Source organism: Siniperca chuatsi, linkage group LG13, assembly GCF_020085105.1.
Source record: "Siniperca chuatsi isolate FFG_IHB_CAS linkage group LG13, ASM2008510v1, whole genome shotgun sequence".
Classification (NCBI taxonomy): Eukaryota; Metazoa; Chordata; class Actinopteri; order Centrarchiformes; family Sinipercidae; genus Siniperca; species Siniperca chuatsi.
The window spans coordinates 11,009,299-11,029,814 of record NC_058054.1 but is presented as its reverse complement, the minus strand read 5'-3'; the positions used below and the strand labels follow the sequence as shown (position 1 = coordinate 11,029,814).

General features: G+C 37.9%; 1 protein-coding gene across 1 annotated transcript; it reads left to right on the top strand.

The window, feature by feature from the left end:
* The first annotated feature begins 12 nt into the window (after positions 1-12).
* LOC122886540 lies at positions 13-19,045 on the top strand. Its single transcript, XM_044218871.1, has 25 exons — positions 13-151; positions 1,116-1,245; positions 2,824-2,991; positions 3,134-3,271; positions 4,386-4,537; positions 5,289-5,392; positions 5,514-5,703; positions 6,454-6,585; positions 6,783-6,926; positions 7,157-7,292; positions 7,822-7,972; positions 10,017-10,156; positions 10,749-10,860; positions 11,673-11,736; positions 11,887-12,090; positions 12,218-12,363; positions 12,512-12,630; positions 13,400-13,521; positions 13,656-13,753; positions 15,731-15,867; positions 16,322-16,446; positions 16,621-16,766; positions 17,634-17,736; positions 17,857-17,993; positions 18,349-19,045. Exons 2-25 carry the CDS (start codon positions 1,116-1,118, stop codon positions 18,461-18,463), a joined length of 3,213 nt encoding a protein of 1,070 aa, XP_044074806.1. The 5' UTR covers positions 13-151; the 3' UTR covers positions 18,464-19,045.
* Positions 19,046-20,516: the final 1,471 nt, after the last annotated feature.

Below are 20,516 nucleotides of genomic sequence, written 5' to 3'. Positions count from 1 at the left end.
TAACTTCCTAGAGGACAATGAGGCCAAGCTCACCAACAGATTTCCAAATAGCTTGTTTACGTTTTCAGTAGTTTCGTTTTCTAAAAGCCACACCCTCCTATGAACAGAATCTAAACACAACACATGATCACATGATCTGTTACATGTCGAGGTAAGATTGTTCCGCTGAATTTTTCCTTTTACTAATAGATTAGACTGCACTTTATTGTCACAACAGAATCTGTATTTTCTCCAAATGAGCGTAACCTGCTGACGTTGCTGAGGTGCTGCTGCTGTTATCTACACGCATACTCCAAGAAGAGTTAGTCTGTTTCTTCTAGCTCTAGCAGGGACAACAGTGTAGCTAGTTGACATATTTTTTCATATTCTTTACTATATTGTACCGTTTTTAAATTGCCAACTTCCATGTGTGACAAGTATTTAAGAAGTCCATTTATCCATCTAGGTTGTTTTGATGTGAGTTGCCAAGTTTTGGAGATATCGGCCGTAGAAATGTCTGCCTTTTTTAATATAATGGGACTATATGCCACTCGGCTTGTGATGCTCAAAGCACCAAAAAAAAAATGCATTTGAAAAACTCAACAGCAATGTCTCTTTGCAGAAATCATGACCTGGTTACTCAAGATAATCCACAGATTTGTCGTGAGCAGATTCATGTAGGAACATTTCTTTCTACCGATAGTTCCTACATGAAACTGCTCACAACAAGGTGATAAAACAATAAAATGTATATTTTTGATTTTGGAGTGAACTGTCCCTGTAAGTAATGCTACGTGCTAGAGTCAAACTATTTAATATATGCAGCTTGAAATTGAAACAGACAGTTGTATCAAGCAGTGATCTACTATCTCTGTATTTATGGATTGGAAAAATAGTGACAAAATCTGTTTTTTCTGCCCCTAATCTATTGAATTCGACGAGGTGCCTTGCTGCTGATGTTATCTATATGTATTCATACTGTAGGTGTTTCTTCGGGCTCTAGCAGGAACATTGCAACTAGAATAATTGTCTTTTATTCTATTCTTCTTTACTATATTCTAAATATGCTATATTTTATTTCCATTTGTGACAAATAGTGTGACTGATGTATAAAGTATCTTGATGTCTTTGTTTAGATGGGTGCAATATTCAACATACTTGAGCAGTTCAGACTGGAATCTTACTACAACCAGTTTTTTCAGTTGGGCGTAAAGGATGAAAGAGATTTCCTGGATGGCATAACAGATGAAGATCTAAACAACATTGGTGAGATGAACCTTAACTTCAAACCAAAGACTGTAAAAACATTTTTGCTGCCACCCAGTGGGTAAAAAATTCAACCTATGTCTAGGCTGAGTCGCACCAGCAACGATTCATTTTTAAACCAGATTAAATCATGGTTTAATTTTAAATTATGTTGCACCAAACTTTAAAACAAGCTTAAAATTAAGAAACATTCAATTTAAACCTCTGATTAAACCTCAGTTTAGTTTTTACTCTAGATTAAATTTAATTCTGCCCCACCAAAACTTTAAACTCCAACTAAAAATCTGATCCTGTATTAACTTTAAACTTAGAGGAGGTTTAACTTTTAAAATGGCTGAAAAATTTGCAAAATAATCAAGTTTCTCAAAGAAAGTTAAGAGACAGACTCAACCCAATTGAGCACTGTTGAGTTAAACTCAATATAAACTACTAAAATAACAGGAGTACACATTATGAAGAAAGGTAGCGCAAACGATGCCAGAGGGAAGTTAAGTTTCACTTTCACTTTCCAGCGGAGCTATTATAGCTGCATAAAACAGCATCCTCCTCTGCTTTCGTTTTTGGCATTCCAGCTGTGGAAGACGGCTTCTTCCCCTGCTTTGAAAAACAATCAAATGTCCATACAGTGGCACAGCTTCACGGATGGTTACAATCTAATTTATTTCATTTTGTTGTTGTTGTTTTGGACCTGAGGAAACGAGAGGAGGATGTGACGTTCGGTGGTCTGGGTCAATGTGGACACTGGAGACACATTTTAATACCAGGTGTAAATATAATCAGGATAAAATCATATCTTGATACAGTCTGGATACGAGACGCATTTTAATGCAAGGTGTAAAGGGGGTCCATGAGTAATATTACTTACTTATTTAGCTAGCTAGCAAACAATGTAATGTTTTGTTAAGGAATACAGAGCAGCCGAAAGTTAACGTCCCCCCATACTTCTTAGGTTCCAACAGCACGCAAATATATTATTCATTTATTTTAATTTGGGTTGGCAAGCATCTCCATATTGATTAAATTAATTTTGGTTTACATCAATAAACTTGGATTTACTAAACGGAGATTAGTTTTTATTTGTGCAAAAGCTCTCTGCTTAATTTTAAATCTGGATTTACTCATTTGAAACCTAGTTTTGCTAAACTCTGATTAGAACTAATCTTAGATTAAATTAATCCTTGTTGGTGCAACCCAACCCTAGTGTTTTTTAGCCTGAACATGTAAGGCCCATTGCACTGGGTGACCAGAAAAATAGAGACCATGTTTTTGTCAGTACAATCCAATACAGCTCTCCTGTAATGAATACCATTTTGTTTTATTTGTTTTAAATTGTAATTGTTGACACTGTCAAACGTGTTGATTCAACTGTACGGTAGTTTTGTATTGTATAGCATGTGTCACTTTTATTAGATAACAGTTACATAGTGTACTACAATGTGTTATATAAGTGTTTCTAATAGCCTCCTATGTATTATCTATGTACATTAATTAAATCTTTTATTCAGAGCTATTACACACATATACACAAAGTATGTAGTTAATTACTCAAATACCATTTTTGCACCTGCATTTTTACAGGTTTAAGTCATGTGGAGAAGAATCGTTTTTCAGCAATGAAAAACTTCATTCAAAGACTCAGAGCTCCAGAGCGCCAAGTTCAAGCTGTGACGCCTGTGCAGAAATCATTGGAGCCGTTCTGTCTGCAGTACACATACCCCAAATGTCCTCAACCAAAACAAATTAAAGGTAAGAGAGACACATGTTTTATAATCTATTTCTGATCAGCCACTGACTTGTTGTTAGAACTTAGATGATTGTGTTACAGTGATCATTGTGCAGAATATGCAGACATCTGAACAGCTTAATAGTGGTTGTTTTGAACTTACAGATATGGATCCAGCGCAGAACACAGTTGAGGACCTGATGTTAAGGATCGGCCATCTTGAAAGTGTTGGCAATTCCAATGGAGTCTGTCTCTACACAGTCGATGGGATGCCCCTGACAGATGATCCCTTCTTCAACACATGTGAGCAGACCTGAACACCTTTTATGATGAAGTTTACTAGGTGTTTTGTTATTTTTATTTATTTTATTGAGGTTGTGGGTACAACAATGACAATACATAGGTACTGAAGCATCCGTAATCTTGAACCAGGACTCTCTGAAAGAGCGTTGTTACACTTGACTGGTGTTGCCAACTGTTCACTGAGCTTGCTGTTGGTTTCAGTTCATTTAGGTTAACAAAAAGATGCAGACAGAAACTAAACCAAAATATTTCAGGGCTGAGGGCCATCATTCATTTTCCAACACTCTCCCTCCCTAGCGTCTGCCCTCTGACCTTCTCTTATTAGGTCTTGCCAGTTGGCAACCAATCAAACGCACAAATGACAACCTGTGACCATGACACTTTACAGAATTGTGGATACTGTTTGCAAAAATAAACGCTTACAGCATAGGTATTACTTAAAAGAAAATTTAAGAAACATATTCAAAGCTGTCAATGTGGGAAATTATTTTCTAGAATAAATTGCCATTTTTAAAGCTTTGATTTTGCAAGTTTTGATTGCATAATATGGCATTTAAGAGTGCATAGTAATTTTAGCCCGCTTATTGCTATCAAAGCGGCTATAATCAGTATTTTTATTAATTAATGGATCACATGATTACTTGTATGTGATAGGGTGCGCTCCATAATGAACCCACAGAGAAATACCACTGACTATGCATTTCCACTCATCTCTACAGAGCTTTATAGCGCCTTTCAGCTCATTGTTTTGGTTTTACGGCCCATATCTTTACTGTTTTGGTTTAAGCCGGTAGCTGTTTTCAGAGGAAAAGCTGTAAAAACCGACTGTACACCACCATAACAGCACCATAACGGCAGACAGACAAAATTAGCAACTAGCTGGTGAACAAAGTGGAGCATTTAGCAGCTAAAGAGCCAGATATTTCCTAAGAAGTTGATAGAGACCAAAAACAGAGCTAACAGAGAGTAAATATTAGACTTACATTCATCAGGTGGCCAGAAACACGACTCCAAATAAATGCTAATGTTGTTCTGTATCTGCTGGATGTTTAAATATGAAACTCTTTGCTAACAAGTTAACCATATCGACTTAAAATGTTGTCTCCTCATACAGGGTCTTTGAAAGACAGACATATTGAAAGTGGAGCTGTAATTTATGCCATCTTTACACCAAAGGAAAACCTGAAACAGGCTCCTCAGGTACCAAAGCGAGAGGTTTGTGAAACCTATGGAGACAACGTGGTTCGATGCCACATCATGCTGAAGGTGTGTCTTAACTATATTGGTCATGATACAACTAATGATGCTATTAGCAACTGATAAATGGATGTTATTGTACAAACTGAATGTTTGATTTATGGCCCTGCTTTAAATAATGTAATTCACTAACCATATTTCATATTAATATTCTGGGGATCATAAATCCCTTTTAAAAGATTATCCATCCATTATTGTGTCACAGTAACAAGACAAGTAAGTGTCCCTGGTGATGTCTGATCACAGCAAAGCAAAATTTACATCTTCCTCTATAGCCAAATTTCTGGGAGAAACCTTGGTTGGCAATATGTTTCAAGCTCAGCGGCAGCTCCTGAGGAAACACTCATATGTTTACATATTTCAGTATTTTGGATGATGGAGAGGATGCACTCTTTCGTTTGTGTTTTGTTGATGCAGGCACATCAGAAGTTCTGATAATAATGATAATAATAATAATAATAATAATAATAATAATAATAATAATACTTATCAAAGGAGCTTCGATATTGTCCTTTGTTTAATTTAACAATAGCAACTTTTTAATAATCAATTTGGTACATTTTCAATCAACAAAAATACAAAATATAAATTCAAGAAATGCATTTAAATTTCATCTTTCTATCCCAACTACTGTAGGCAGACATTGTCCATTGTTTAATCACTTTAGGGATCACATTGCTAACTAACTATGTGTATGTACTGTATTTATTTAAAACAAATCTGTTCTTTAAAATAGTTTTTATTTACTTATTTCATACAGGGAGACTTTGAGGTGACTGTGAACTTGGCAAGTGACACCATAACCAGCCTGAGACTCAAGCTGGCAAATGAAAGTGGAATCCCACCACATGTCCTTTATTACAAGTAATTCAGAATTATCACACCAAACATTGATATTATGGTTTGTGACCCTCTTTGTCAATACAGACAGATGTCTTTACTCACACAGTACTTCTGTTCTCTCCTGTGCTCATTATATTTGCAGAGCTCAACATTGTGGTGGTGACACACTGCAAAGTTGTGGAATCTCTGAGGGGTCAACAGTTGCCTTCTCTTTGTCCACCTTTTCTGATGAGACAACATGCGATGAGACATTCTTCATTAATGATGTTGTGCCTTCAGTCCAACAAACCCTGAAAGGAATCAGTGTGTTCTTGTCTTCACTTTATGCTGTTGTAAGTTTTATTTCTTAATATGTTATCAGTACTGTGCACTATTTGATGACACCTGCTTCATCTGTATTCCATTATATAATGTTGTGCAGAGACTACAGCCACACAGTGCAGTGTTGATGACTCTTCCATGGAAAGCAGCTAATATTTACTCACAAAAGTAATCTTGTCTCTGTTTTTAGCCATGCTAGCAGTGTAGCTCTAGGGATGGCAATGACAAACAGAGAGTCGTTCCACCACGTCAGTCCAGACTGAAATATCTCAACTATTGGATGGATTGCCATGAAATTTAGTGAACACATTCATGTTCCCCTTCTGGATGAATTGTAAGAATGTTGATGAACCCTTTACTTTTAATCTGTTGCCATCATCAGGTCAAACTGCGAATTTGTGAATACTTAGGTACGTTCACGTCAGCCTCTGCTGTCCTTTGTGTGTAGTGCTAATTAACATATGTTAGCATGCTAAAGTGGTGATCATGGTACAGATTATACCTGATTAGCATAAGCATGTTAGCATTGTCATTGTGAGCATGTTAGGATCATGACTGAGGTTAGCATGCTGACATTAGCATTTAGCTCAAAGTCCTGCTAGTATGGCAATAGACTCGCGTTTCCTGAAAAAGGTCATTAAACTGATCTGAAAAGATGGCAAATCTAGCAATAAAGTTGCCACCTTAAGTAATTTTACCCTACCTTCCTCTGTGGACTTAATCCTGCTTTAAAATACATTTCATTTTATTTTTTCTTCTAGAAAAGTCATTATACAACAGAGCAACTGAAGAAACTGATTTCCTACATACGAAAACTGACTGGATGTTACCCTCTCGCCCAAGGTTTGCATCAGTTACTCTGCAGGAATGAAAGGTTAACCAGGAATCAGAAGGTAAACAATATGAGTTGGTACAATTCTGCCTTTAATATTCATTGCATTGCACTTTTTGAAGTGATCTCATGTGCTGCATTGCATCTTTTGTATTGTGAAGATGTTTTCCTGTAATTTGGGTGAACTGAACCTTTACACAGTCACGTGTGCTTTCGCCAGTACCCATTTCTTCAGACGTCCTTGTTCTTTTGTTGTAGATTGCAGTTGTTGAAGGCTTGTACATACTCTTCAGACAGCTTTTGCCACAATGTGGAGGACAACCAGGGGAGAAACTCATTGAGGACCTTGATGTCTTTGAGAATTCACTTTACTGCTGGGCACATCTCCTATCAGAAGCAAAGGTATGATGATATTGAGGCTTAACTGAGCTTGTGAAGGGTAAAACCAATAATTTTAGACTAAAAAGTCCCTAATTGTAAGTATTTTGTCAGATATTAATATCTCAACGCCTTGCATGGAAGTTGCCATTAATTTATAAATAGGTGATACATGATTTGAATGTATCAAGGTAAATTCAGGTCTATTCAATGGTTGACCACTTGAGTAATGCTGCTTTGGCTTATTTTGACAGAAACAGACATCAGACTGTGAGAGCTACGCACCAATCGCTCTTACGTCTGAGGATGGCAGCCGTTTCTGTGAACCAGTCAGAGTACCTGGAGTACCTGGTGCCTTTGAGCGAGCATACATTCTGCAGAAAATCAAAGGTAAAATTTAAAAACATTGACGAGCCATAAAACTTATCTAAGTGCAGTAACACATGGTTTTGTATGAGGAGACACATCATACTGTAGTGGATGTCTGAAAAGAAGCAGAAGTCAATTAGAAAATGCAGATAGCAGATATACTTTTATTGGGAAGCAGCTACCGGAAATTAAATGGTGCTTGTTTATGAGGCGCCTGAAAAATGGTCTACACAGCAAGATATGGACATTTCTCTGCCCTTTTTATGAGCTGATCTGTCTTGAATGCTCTGAGGAACAGTAAAAGAAGCAGCTGCAGTGAGCTACTTAGATTAGAGGCTGCTGGCACCCACTGCAGTTTGTGCAAAACATAAAACTTCATTAAAGTCATCAACGCCTTCTACGGTGCCATCCTGTTGATTGGAAAACCACTCACACCACATTAGTATTTGTACAAACGCTAAAACATATTTTTCTTTCAGAACTGTATTTGTTTTATTAGCGAATGGCTCGATGTTATCAGCTTCACTTCATTTTCTATCCTTTTGTTTAGATGGAGGTAAAATTCCAAATTGCACTGAAGAGATTTTGCGAGAAACATCATTAAAGAGAGCAAACGACATAGAAAAAATCTTGCTCAGTTTGCCTCCATCCATCAGAACGTATCCTCTTTGGATTCATCATGACAAGACGTCTGGTCAGAAGTATGTATCAGATTTTTACTTATCATAAAAGTATACTTATCGGTGAGATGCTCCTCCTCTGTTGTCAATTAGGAGAGTTATTACCTTTGCTGTTTTTTGCTCATTATTTTAGTCTTTATAGTGTTTTTGCTGATGATCTTCAGTAAATTATCCGTAGCTTTTATGCAGAGTTTACATGAGTCAGTATAAAGGTTGGACAATCACAAATATTTTCAGATTGTCCTATCGTGATTGTATATCACCAATACTCAATATAATCAGGTTGGGGGGAGGTGCTCAACCATGGTCTCAAGGCACTACCACAGCTCAGCTGTCACTCTTGTCACAGGGATGCAGCTGTCCGGGGCTGTGCATGTGTATTCAAACACACAAATTAACAAGACGCAGCAAAAGCAATGATGACTACAATGCAACCTCCAGATGAAAGCAGATTCTTGGTCAGATTAAACTGATGTACACGCTAATAAAACATCCAGTATCAACTTGTCAACGTGTGAGAAACAGGTTTCACTAGCGTACACTGAAGCCCTGGATAGGCTTGGTACAATGATAACACAACACACCCAATTAATTAATTAACAGCTAAATTTTGAGTTATAAATAGTAGATGTTTTATATTTTATCATCCATATTAACTAAGTTAAATCAGATAGCATATAGCACACCAGGTCACTAATGATTCATTTAACTAAACAAAACTCATAAATGGCTTGCCCTGATTAACATCATGTTCATCAGTTTTTCAACCTATGCAGGGCTCGACAGTAACGGTTGCCAGGTTGCCACTGGCAAGCATTTTGAGAAATTGGCAACCAGTTCTTTTGGCGGGGCTGAGCACACAGACAGAGTGGAGACAGGTGAAGTAAACATTACTCGAGTTGACGGCAACCCGTTACGTAACACTGAAATTGAACCGTCGTGTTTTGTCGGGAGATGCAGTGACTTAAAGGTTATTTTGGTAACATTTTTATGTTGACGAATATTTAAAAAACAAAAACAAAAAAGACATCCACAGAACTTTTAGAAAGGTGGGGAATAAAAACAAATATTACGATTGTGACTTAATCATTTAAAAATGTTGACGGGTCAAAAATGAATGTTTTGTTTATTTCTGTGTGAGATGTCTATCTTAGCTTAATAGTCTGAACAATAACAACCCATAAAATTAGAGTTCTGCATATTTAAACAAAATAAACAACAACTGCCAGCCTGGCAACCAGTTTTAAAAGTTAGTGTTGAGCCCTGCTATGTGACCGCCTCCCCAAACTGTGACATCAAAGCAATGTGTAAGAGTAGTGAGCAGACTGCTGGTGTTGGGGATCCTCTGTCAGATGTGCGAAGGTACTAACATACAGAGAAAACACTGGAGGGAGCAGAGCTTTGGCTATTTTACACTATATTTTAGTTTTTATACAATTCATTAATACATTGTGCCCTACCACCCAAAAAGTCATCATAATTAGCAGCAGGGATATCAGCAATCGTCAATTCAATTCTCAAAGGTTTATCATTAATAGGTGCAACCCTAGTGCACTGTTCTGCAAGTCAGTGACTCCTTGACCCTCCTCTATTGTCACTCTTGAGGCCAAAATTTCCACTTCTACATACCACATTAAAAGAGAAAGATTACCAAAATATTTTACAAGTCTTAATTCTTGCAACGTTGTTACACCTTTCCCAATATGACACCCAAATGGCAAATCAAAAGCATGGTATCAACAGTTCGTAATTCCATTGAATTTGGTGATCCTGTAGCCTTTACTTTTTATTGCCACCTTTACAATTAATTCTCACTAATCACGTTATAGACTGATTGCTATGTCATCTGCCACAGTCACCCTCCCAAAAGTTGAAGCCTTCTGAATTGCTGATATCCATGACATTGCTCTATAGTGCCATCGTGTGCTCAACCATCTCATTTTTTAGCCCCTCTAAGTGACAGGGCTCTGACAATGAGCAGAATGGTCAATATGTTATCTCTTCCATCCAACAAAAGTTTTGACTTAAGCCTTGTTTTTCACTAACCTGTACAATTACATTGCAGCTTTCGGATAAAAATGAAGATGTTTGGAAGCATGGTGGAAGAATTAACATCTCCCTCCAATCAATACCTCAATGTGACCCCACCTCTACATTTGAAGGCGCTAGGACAGTGTCAGGCAAAGCTTGTTCTACTGAGTGAAGGTACTTCATTATATCACAATCTGCATTTTTGACCGTGCATGGTGTATGTTTCAAATGGCATTGGCACCTTTTTTTTTAAAGGGCAAGACACACTGGCGGCGTATGATTCACATTAAAACGTGCACCTCTTTTTCTATATAAGTCCATACACTGGTGGCGTTAAGATGCGCGCCAATCTTGGCAATCATGTCAAGATACACCACTGCCAGCGAATGTTTCCCCACATCTAGCCCTTGATGGCTGCAATAGATGGCAAAACTTGGCCAGCCGCTGCATGTGTGTAGCCAGCACTAGCTACAGGAAGGATCCCTGGAGTCCCTATATAGGAAAAAATTATCTTGGATCTTACTAAGAATCGCTTCATGGATCTCCCCAAATCTACAGAAAAGCAATAATTTCCTCACATTCATGTCGCAGAGGGGCACTTCCCTAGCTGTACCCTAATTTCTTCTTCTGTGTCTGTATGATGTATTCAGTTCTGCGGACGTGACGCTCAGCAACATGGCCAGTGTGTGTTGAACTTTTGTGTGTGTCAAGAATCAATCTGGTTTTTTGTCTGGTTTTATTTAATGAGTTTTTGTCTCTTCGTCAGACAACCTTGGTGTGGCTTTGTATAAAGAAAAAGGATCCCCTGATATGATCAGAGTGCTTGATTGTTTGGATGGTGAAGACAAAATTGTGGATGTGAATCTGTTGGCAGCCAGGTAAAGTACCTTACAGTATCTCATATACAGTATCTTATATCCACAGAAGCGTTGTGATGCAATATAAATAAATATATATATATTACATTTGTAAAATAATCCAATACATTTTTGAACATTTCAGAGTATATTGCCAGTAAAGTAAACAAAAACAAACAAAAAAAGGGCGGGCTGCATGAGGTCTATAGAAACAACCAATATGGAGACAATCAAGAAATGACAATATAAACGTTGGGTCAATTTTGGCAATTATATTTTGGTGAATAACAGTCCCTGCTTTGCATCAGATGAGTACAGCAGGAGAACAATTTAATGACCTGCTGTTTATTTCAAAACCTTTCACAATATGGTGGATTTACATCTGCCTTCCAAACCTTTGCATTTATTCTCTTTCCTATTTTGATTTGACAATGTAAATGTAAATATTTAACTTTTTAATGGATTTTTAACATGTTAAATGAAATGAAGGATGTACTGTAAATCTTGTTTTACCTAAAGCCAATACCAAAGTCTTCCACTAAAGTTTTTATTTGCACCTATTTGGGCCTCTTCTATCTTTTCTGTATACAATATACACATGCTGTAGTTTTTTATGTAGCAGTTTTTATTTCACCTGCACAAATAAGGACAGCAGCGTGCCAGTCAACTTAATACAGTTACATAAATAGCACACAAATAATAAATAATAAAAACAGATGTAGCAGCAGTAAACTGTGCCACAGAGTCGCAGCTGATGTATTTGAACTCAATTAACCTCTGTAAAAGTCATAATAATATTTTGCTGATTGTTACATTTTTGACATTTAACACAGGACTGGTGACCACAGAGATGACCGAACATTTGTCACAACCAGGACTCCAAAAGAGGCTATACTGGTAACACTTTTCTTTTGAAGAATATGAGACTGGCAAGGCAAATGTTAAGTTTTTGTTTTGCTTGATTATTGTGGAGAGCCACTGTACCTGTAGTAGTTTAGCAGTAGTGTCAATGCATCAATGATTACTCTTGACTTGAATATCCATCAGGTGCTGATAGATACAAGCTCCTCCATGGAAGAAGAGTGCTATGTAGGTGCAGAACTAAAGAAAATTAACGCTGTGAAAGAGCTCTTTCACAACTTTGCAACAAGGAGCATGGCTTATGATTTTCATCATGTCATTGGCCTCGTGAAGTTCGACTCCATGGTGAAAACTCTCCACACATTTACTGAGAATCTGGAAAAGTTCAAGGTAAATTCAGACCAGTCTTAGATATGTCCTATCTGCCATTTGTTTTAGTAAATGCTGTGTCTGGGTATAATGCAGTAATATACCTGAATGGAAATGTTAAGAGCCCGCCCCCCCTCCAAATTTGTAGGAACACGTACGTAAGCTCGAGGCGAGTGGATGTACTCTGCTGTACGACGCCCTGCGACGTGGGGCGTCTGAGTTGGAAAAGGTCAAGATGAGGTTCCCAGATTGTAGACTTCACATCATATGTCTCACTGATGGAAATGATTCTGGGTAAATTTCTTTCTCTGTTCTAATCACTTTTGGTACCTTGTTCATACCTGTTAGTACATACTTTGAAGTGTAAGAAAATGAGTAATGAGACTACAGAATATGATATTTTTTAAGTGAGCTGACGTCATAATCTCAATTCTTTCCATAGATCCTGCATAGAGCCAGTTGCTGTTACAGCCAAACTGCTCAAATCTAACATAATTGTGGATTCAATCCTTCTTGGAGATGTGGAGAACAACATGCTGCATGGAATCAGCAATGCAACAGGTATGGCATCTTTGAAAGACAGCTTACCTAATTGAATCCCTATGATATACTTAATACATCGTGCTTCAAACAATGTAAAAATAATGCTATATGCCATCAAACAATTTGCAAATTGGCTTGATGGAATTAGAGAGATATTATCTCATCCAACTCATCATTGTAGAGTTTTATTTAATGTTGATCACCATTATTTCTAATTTCCCCTTAAAATTATTTCATTTTTGTGACAAGGTTGAAGGTATTTGACACCAGATGGGTCAAGCATCTTTTTTATTTTTACATAAAAACACATACATAAACACTGACAGAGGTAGAGACATAACACAGATATTGATGGAGCAAAAGGTTTACAAGCAATATATAACATGATGTGTACATTCAATCAGAGGAAACATGGGAAAACTACACAAAGGCAGGTTGGCAGGCCTGGAATTTCTTAATTTTAGCGGCAAGGCTACTTTTACAAAGTCACTACGAAGTGAAATTAGCCTTCATTGTTATAGTAAACATCTTGTAAGGCAGGCCAAACAAAGACGGAAATGCTACAGTCTTAGATGAATAGGTGTGCAGAATCGATATTATACCCACTTCCTACTATTACTACTACTACACCATTGCCCTCAAGTGACATCATTCAGCAGCCTCAGCAACCAGGGAAATGATGAGTTCAGCCGGGACACACTCTCTGTACTCTAAACACAAATTCTTTGATTGTGCAGTTATTCAGACACTTGTTAATCTCTCCACCACACATCCGTATTGCTTCCAGGTGGTTGCTGTTTCAAACCACAGACAACCAAAGAGGGTCTGAGACTGTTTGAGAATGAGACAGTTCTGTCTTTGGAGCAGAGGAAACTCAAGGAAAAACTTGACCCGTCAACCATCAGTGAGGTTAGTTAGTGTAGATTATTGTCCACCGTTCTGTTGGAAGTGATATGAAAATGAAATGTATCACAGTTTAATACAGGCATAAACTCTGCACATCATCGTCTTGATGCGCTAATTCATCTGTCCCTTTTTTATAGAGTATTTTGTCAAGCATCTTCGCTACTCATGGGTATGACGAATGCCCAGAGACGTCCTTGCCAAGCCAGATAAACAGCAAAGTGACAGTGACGGAGAGGTGAGTGATAGAAGCAACCATTTTATAGAGGCTGATAATAATGTTAAGTAATGTAAGAAGGACCATATCCATCTGCTGATGACCACTTTTTTACCTGCAGTAGTATTTTGTCTGATTTGTGAAACAAATAGGTTATGATTTTTAAACACTAGTAATAGAAGATGTAATTTTTTTTATTGTAGCACAGAGAGCGAGCTGACAAAGTAGAAGTTTCACATATTAAAAGAAGCATCTTTGTTAAATTTGACTGATTATTTCATGATGGTGCTTACAATTTTTTTTTTTTATTGATTAGCGTAATCAAAACAAGACTAAGAGTCTACAGCCAGGCTAGCAGCTGTAAGTCGGGACTTTGTGCACAGCGGTGCTTTCAGCTAAATGCTAATGTCAGCATGCTAACAAAGACAATGCTAACATGCTGATGCTAATTAGGTATGTTTACTATGTTCACCGTTTTATTTTAGCATGTTATTATGCTAACTTTTGCTAATTAGCAGTAAGGACAAAGTAGAGCTGATGCTGATGGGGAAAGTCATTAGTTTTTCAGGTATTTGGCCACTAACCAAAGATTAGACAAATTAAAATTTTGACCTGATGATGGTGCTAGATAAAAAGTCAGAGAATCATTGAAGTCAGTAGGCTTCATCCTCTGGGCTCCATGAATGTTTTTATAAAGTGTCATGGCAGTCCATCCAGTAGTTGAGATATTTTAGGCAGGATCCAATAGTGGAACAACTGTCAGACAGGGCTCCAGGGTGCAACCAAAAATCTGTCAAGTGCGACTAAACATTTTCATTGGTCGCACCTGTGCGCCTGAAATTCTGCATTCTGCAAGCTAAATGCTACGGTGCCCGTTCCACCTTTACCCGCCCACACCCGACATCATCGGTAGAGGTAACTGTTCCACCTGTCTCCCCTGTCCTAACAAGCCTCCTCCACACGCGCCTCACCTGCTGCCGTGGAAACGGCATCGCTGGTGGAAAAATCCAAAGCGCGAGTTGTGTTTTTTGGGTGACTTTATAAAACATAGTGATGACGAAGAAAGTCAGCAGAGCAGACACATACAGGGAGAGAGAAACAAAAAGAGGCGGGGCGGGGAAAGCCTGTGAGTGTGCAGACAGATGTGTGTGTGTGTGTGTGTGTGTGTGCAGATTAAAGTAGTTTGTGAGTAAACACTAAAATAAGGTTCAGAATTAAGTAGAATTAAAATGGTGAAATACAAAACAACCTACTAGAAATAGGGTAATATATTAATGTATTCTTTTAAATATTATATATAGATTTTCAGTAGACAAATATAAAAGGTTTTGTATTTTTTTCTATTTATTATTGCAGTTATTATTGTTCTTAAAATACCTCTACTATATGTACTATATGAAATATGTCCTAGTAATACAGTTAAGAGTACAGTATAGCTGCCATGCAGTTTCCATACCAATGCTTTACCCCTTCAGAAGCATTTATATTGAAATTTTAAGAAAAGCTGATATACCGTGATACTGTTACTGTCCGTGCTTCATATTATACCGTGATATAAATTTTAGGCCATACTGCCCAGCCCTAGGTGCACCTAAATTATGTGCCACTAATGTAAAAAGGTAGTCTGGAGCCTTGCGTCAGACATTGCCATTTGCCAGCATGGCTAAAGATTATGTCCACTCTGATTTAATGTTGTAAAACAATTAAGAACAGTGTGTTTAAAGAATGATGGGAAAATTATTTTTGCCTCACTGTTCAGGAATTTTGCCAAAACATAAAGTGCTTTACAAATGATGATCACTTTCCAACTTTCATTGACTTGTTGTATATGTATGTGTTGATAACTAACAGGGCTGAAAACAGTCCTTGGTCAAAAGAGAGGTGGTATAGCCTCTAAGCCCTGTGATTTCAAATGGTAATAATCATATTTTTGGGGCATATTTACTGTCTTAAAAGTGTTTGCATTACATTTGAAGCAATAATTATTTCTCTCAACAGTGCTCTGAAAAAGAGGATTCAGGAGTCAAAGAAGGCGTGGTTTCTGGAGAAGGACAAACGTATCCTGGAGGAGCTGAAGAGCCTGCATTGTGACCCGCATCCATTCTTCAGAGTCTTTCCATCAGAGTCAGACTTGAGTAAGTGGCAGGTTCTCTCATTTTGGTGTAAAGCATTTTTGGATTTTTTTTTTTCTTCTGGGGCATGGGAAGTTTTGCCGCACCATGACATGAAACCATGGGGGGCAAAAATTATAATTTAAAAAAATATTTATGTGATCTATATTGATTAAACACTTTCTTTTTTTTAATTCCAAGTTTGCATATAGGCCGTGCCATTTTAAAATTTACATGGCCACATTACCACCATATAGCCCTGGTAAATTTTCTCAGTGACTCAGATGACGACTCTTGATTGATGATTAACTATTTGGTTGATTAACTATTTATTTAATTTATTTGTTTAGTACAGGATAATAAATTGTGTTGACCACTGGGCAGTAAACCTTGTTTTCAGGTATCATCAGCTGCATTTTGGCATTGCTTAAAGGCTTTTAATAGCAACAAGGTTGATGCGTTTTTCTAATCTTTTCAGCGTTCTGGAGGATTCTCATGCAAGGCCCTCCTGACACACCGTATGAGAAAGGAGTGTTTGAGCTCTACTGCCAGTTTGGTCCTGACTACCCAGTGAAGCCTCCACTCGTCCGCTTTGTCACACAAGTATCTTGCCAAAATACAAACAACTGAAAAGTTATTTTTGTTTTTTCTTAATATGTAGAGACACACACTGCAATTGTTCATCGTTAATGAAATTATGTTATCTGTTAGAAATGTATGTGGTGGTGTTTTTGGGTTGTTTTTTTTCCCTGCAAAGTTTTCTTAACCTGATGACAGGTGTACCACTGCAATGTCAACAATGTAGGCCGCATCTGCCACAACATATTTGACCGCAACTACAATGCCCATATCACCATGAGAGAGATCCTAGAAGCTGTGTACGGACTGCTCATCATCCCTGAGCCGGATGATCCACTGGACAGGTGAGATACACACATTCATAAATAACTCACACTAAAGGTGGGGTTTGCGATTCAAATCCAATACACTTCTTTTTGTCAAATTCAGCGAATATCTCCTCACTGTCCGCTAGCTGTCTGTTCTCTGTGTGTGCCTGCTGAAAAAAAATCTGTTGTTTGTACGCCGCTCTGGCTCTGTAAACGGGAAATAAAGTGGCTCAGACCGAGCCACACTACACTATTCCAGGCATGATTTGAGTGTCAGGTAACATTAAATGACTTGCCCGCGGTCATTCAGCTTACTTTCTACTTTGCCAAGATATGCTGTTGTTGTGATGTTAGCTATAGTAGCAGGAGAGTTGTGAGCACCGCTGTCTGGAGCTGGTGTGCTGGCTCTGGGAAACCGTCTCATCCTCTCTGACTGTTAGCTTTGCAGCAGCAACTGTAGCGACAGTTTGCTAACCCACAACCTAGCTAACGATCACTTTGAGAAAGTGAAGAGGGAATTATTGAGTAGTTCACATGCTGTCCAAAGTGTTGAGATGAGTGATTTTTTTACTATCTTGGAAGAATGAGGCTTTTTTTGATAAAAAAAAAGTAATATAAGCCAATACGTTTCCCCTGAACTAATAAAAAAGCATTTTCTTTGATATTCAAGATGTGTAACAAAATCAGTTTCAAAATAGTATTTGATGTTCAGGACTGCTGCTGTCCTGTTTCATTCTACCTGGTGGAAATAAAAATCAAGAAAGAACAATTTAGGGCTACTGGAGATTGTGATTTGATTCAACACTGTAGAACAATCAGCAAATATCTGTATTTTCAGACATTACATAAACTTGTCATGAAAAATATGACGTATTTGACTTGAATATTCTTTTTCTTTGGAAGCATTTTGGCTGAAGAATTCCTTACGAGCCGTGACACGTATGAACGAGAAGCCCAGAAACATACAGAAGAAACTGCAGGAAAGTCGCTGGATGACATGGAGAAAGTAAATGAGCTCCTATATATAGACATTTGTGTTGGATATTACCTTTTTTATATTACCTGTTCAGTGTCTTACATGCTTTACATTAACATACTGTTTTGTAATGTTTGTTTTTATTAAAAGAAATTGGTGGATCCTGTGCCACAATTTATACCCCAACATCTGATCTGTCCACTCACCAAGAAGATGTTTATTGATCCGGTCAAAACAGCGTATGGCACTGTGTATGAGCGCAAGGCCATCGAGGAACACCTGAAACAGTGAGTTTCTTTACTACTGTTGACAATAATTAAAAATGAGTCACCGGTATGGTTACCTAAATGACTGATACCTGTTCAGAGACCACACGGTTGCATATGAACACAAATTTTAATGGCTTTCGAGCACATCTCAAAGTTCATGTAATGAAAGAGACCTCCATCTTTTACTTTCATAGTAATCACTTTGGTCTCATTGCCTCTGTCGAAAGAAAGACACAAGCAGGTTCATCTCTGGTCACAATTCCCTGTTCCTAATGCAGCAGGGAGTCTGAAACCCTTATCACCCCCAAAAAAGTCGAACAATCTCAGTTGCATTGCCATGTTTTTTCCCAGTTGACGGTATGCTCTTCTGCAGACACGAGTATGAGCCGTTGGCCGGCCCAGGACACGAGCTTGAAATGAGTGACATCACGGCAGACCAGGACATGAAGAAAATGGTGATGGATCATCGTTCTCGTCAAATTAAGTGAATCTGAGCAGAAAAACAAGCAAGTTAGATACGCCTCAGTACTTTTGAATGGTCATAATGAAGCCTATAAATATTTGTTTTACTGAATAAACAAGTGAGGTTTTGGTTGTGAACAATCTTGCTGCCCTGACGTCACTTCTACTTTACATGGACAGTGATGGACAGTTATTTGTTTTCTCTATTGAGGCATATAATTGTTGCTTTTAACTTTTGATTGTTAATTTTTTTTTTTCATGCTGACATATTTTCTTACTCACAATTATCACTCAAATATGTTATATGTAAAAGTTACTCTTTAAGTTACTCTTTTGGAGTTTAATAAATCTAAGTTCAAGTTCAATGCATTTGTCTTACTAGTGATAGCAGAAGAATAAAGGATGAGCAAAAGAGTGATTGAGTGATAGATGCAGCATTATTCTTTCTTTATTTTCTAATGCACAAACTCTTCAAGTCATCCATGTTAAAGCTGAAAATTGATAAGCTATTAAATCACACACACAAATGGGGTGCAACTAATATTTTCCACTTGGAAGCGAAGAATATTAAAGACATATTTTCTCAATAAAATTATTCTCAGCAAGAATCGTTGTCAACTTTCAATCTATATCTTTTTACATCGTAAAGTCATTAAAAATGTTGCATACAATTTTAATTTGCATGTGACAGAGTTTGTAAAGTTTACCAACTATTTCACATGCTAATTGAATTGTTTGGGTGGATAGATAGTTTTGTGACAATAATAAAGGTAAATTTAGCCACAGGCGGCAATGGGCGGTTCAAATCTTTTTTTGCAGAAGGAAGGAACAGAAGGAAGCAGCTTGATCGGCCAAAATTTAAGTTGCAGGCAGCAACGAGCAAAGGCACTTCAGCTTATTTAATTCGGTTTTGAAAGAAGGAGTGAGATCAATCGCACACCTGTTCCATCATCAAAAAGCCTGCAGCGTTATTAATTATTGCACACTCAAAGTTCCGCCCCTTCAACGGATTTGAACGAAACTTGGTGTGTATGTTCAGGAGAAAGTGTGGGGTGTCTCAAAGGCACCTTGAGTTATGAGCAAATATGTGATAGGCCACGCCCACTCGCACCAATCAATATGAAACTTCAGATTTTGGTTAGTACTTGCCCTGAGAGCATGCACACCAAATTTGGTGTAATTCTGTCCACTGGGTTTTGAGTTTTATTTGCATTTGTGGCGCCCCCTATGGGTCGAGCTCAAAATGCTTTGGCACACCTATTCCCAAACACGTACTGAAGATATCTCCCAAGCTTTGTGATGATTGAACTAATCGTTAATGAGTTATGGACAATTTTCTGCTAAGCCCCTCCCTTTGCGAATATATTTTGGCTGATGGCGGCCATGTTTTTCGGCCGATCTGGCTCCTTTATAATAGAAACGTGTTTCTTAGTCCTGCAATGATATAACACAAATTTGGTGTCAGTAGAGTCAAAATTCTTAAAGTTCTATTAATTTTACTGTTTTTCACATTATGCAAATTAGCAAAAAATCCATCATGTCAGACTTTTTTGGCTTTTTTGTAGAGCACATAGAGCTGGATTTGTGTGAGAAATTTGCATTTTTGGGCCTTAATTACAGCGCCACCATGTGGCCGATTGGGCTCTGATTTCTGTGGAAGCCCTGCAGAGCCAACGGGCGGAACTTGACCTAGTCCAGCTCCACTTCTGGGTCCAGCCGCACCCCAAAACCGTCGGAGGCTAGTTTAAAGACAGGGAATACAGTGCTGTGGTGATTTACGGAGTTTCCTGTTGGACAGATAGCTTTTCTTGTTACCAAAGTAGTTAACTGCTAACTGCTGCTAACTTTAGTGCCGTTAGCTTGGTTAGCCATGCTTACTCAGCTAACAGCACTAAAGTTAGAAGCAGTTAAACTTCGTAAATCACCTTGGCACTGTATTCCCTGTCGGTCTCGGAGGCTGTGTTTGGTTGCCCGCTAACGACAGCTACACTTAGCAAGTTATAAGTTTCGTGTTTCTAGCTCATTCCAGCTCAAGGCAATTTCAGCCGCAGCATAAGACAAATAATAATAATAATAATA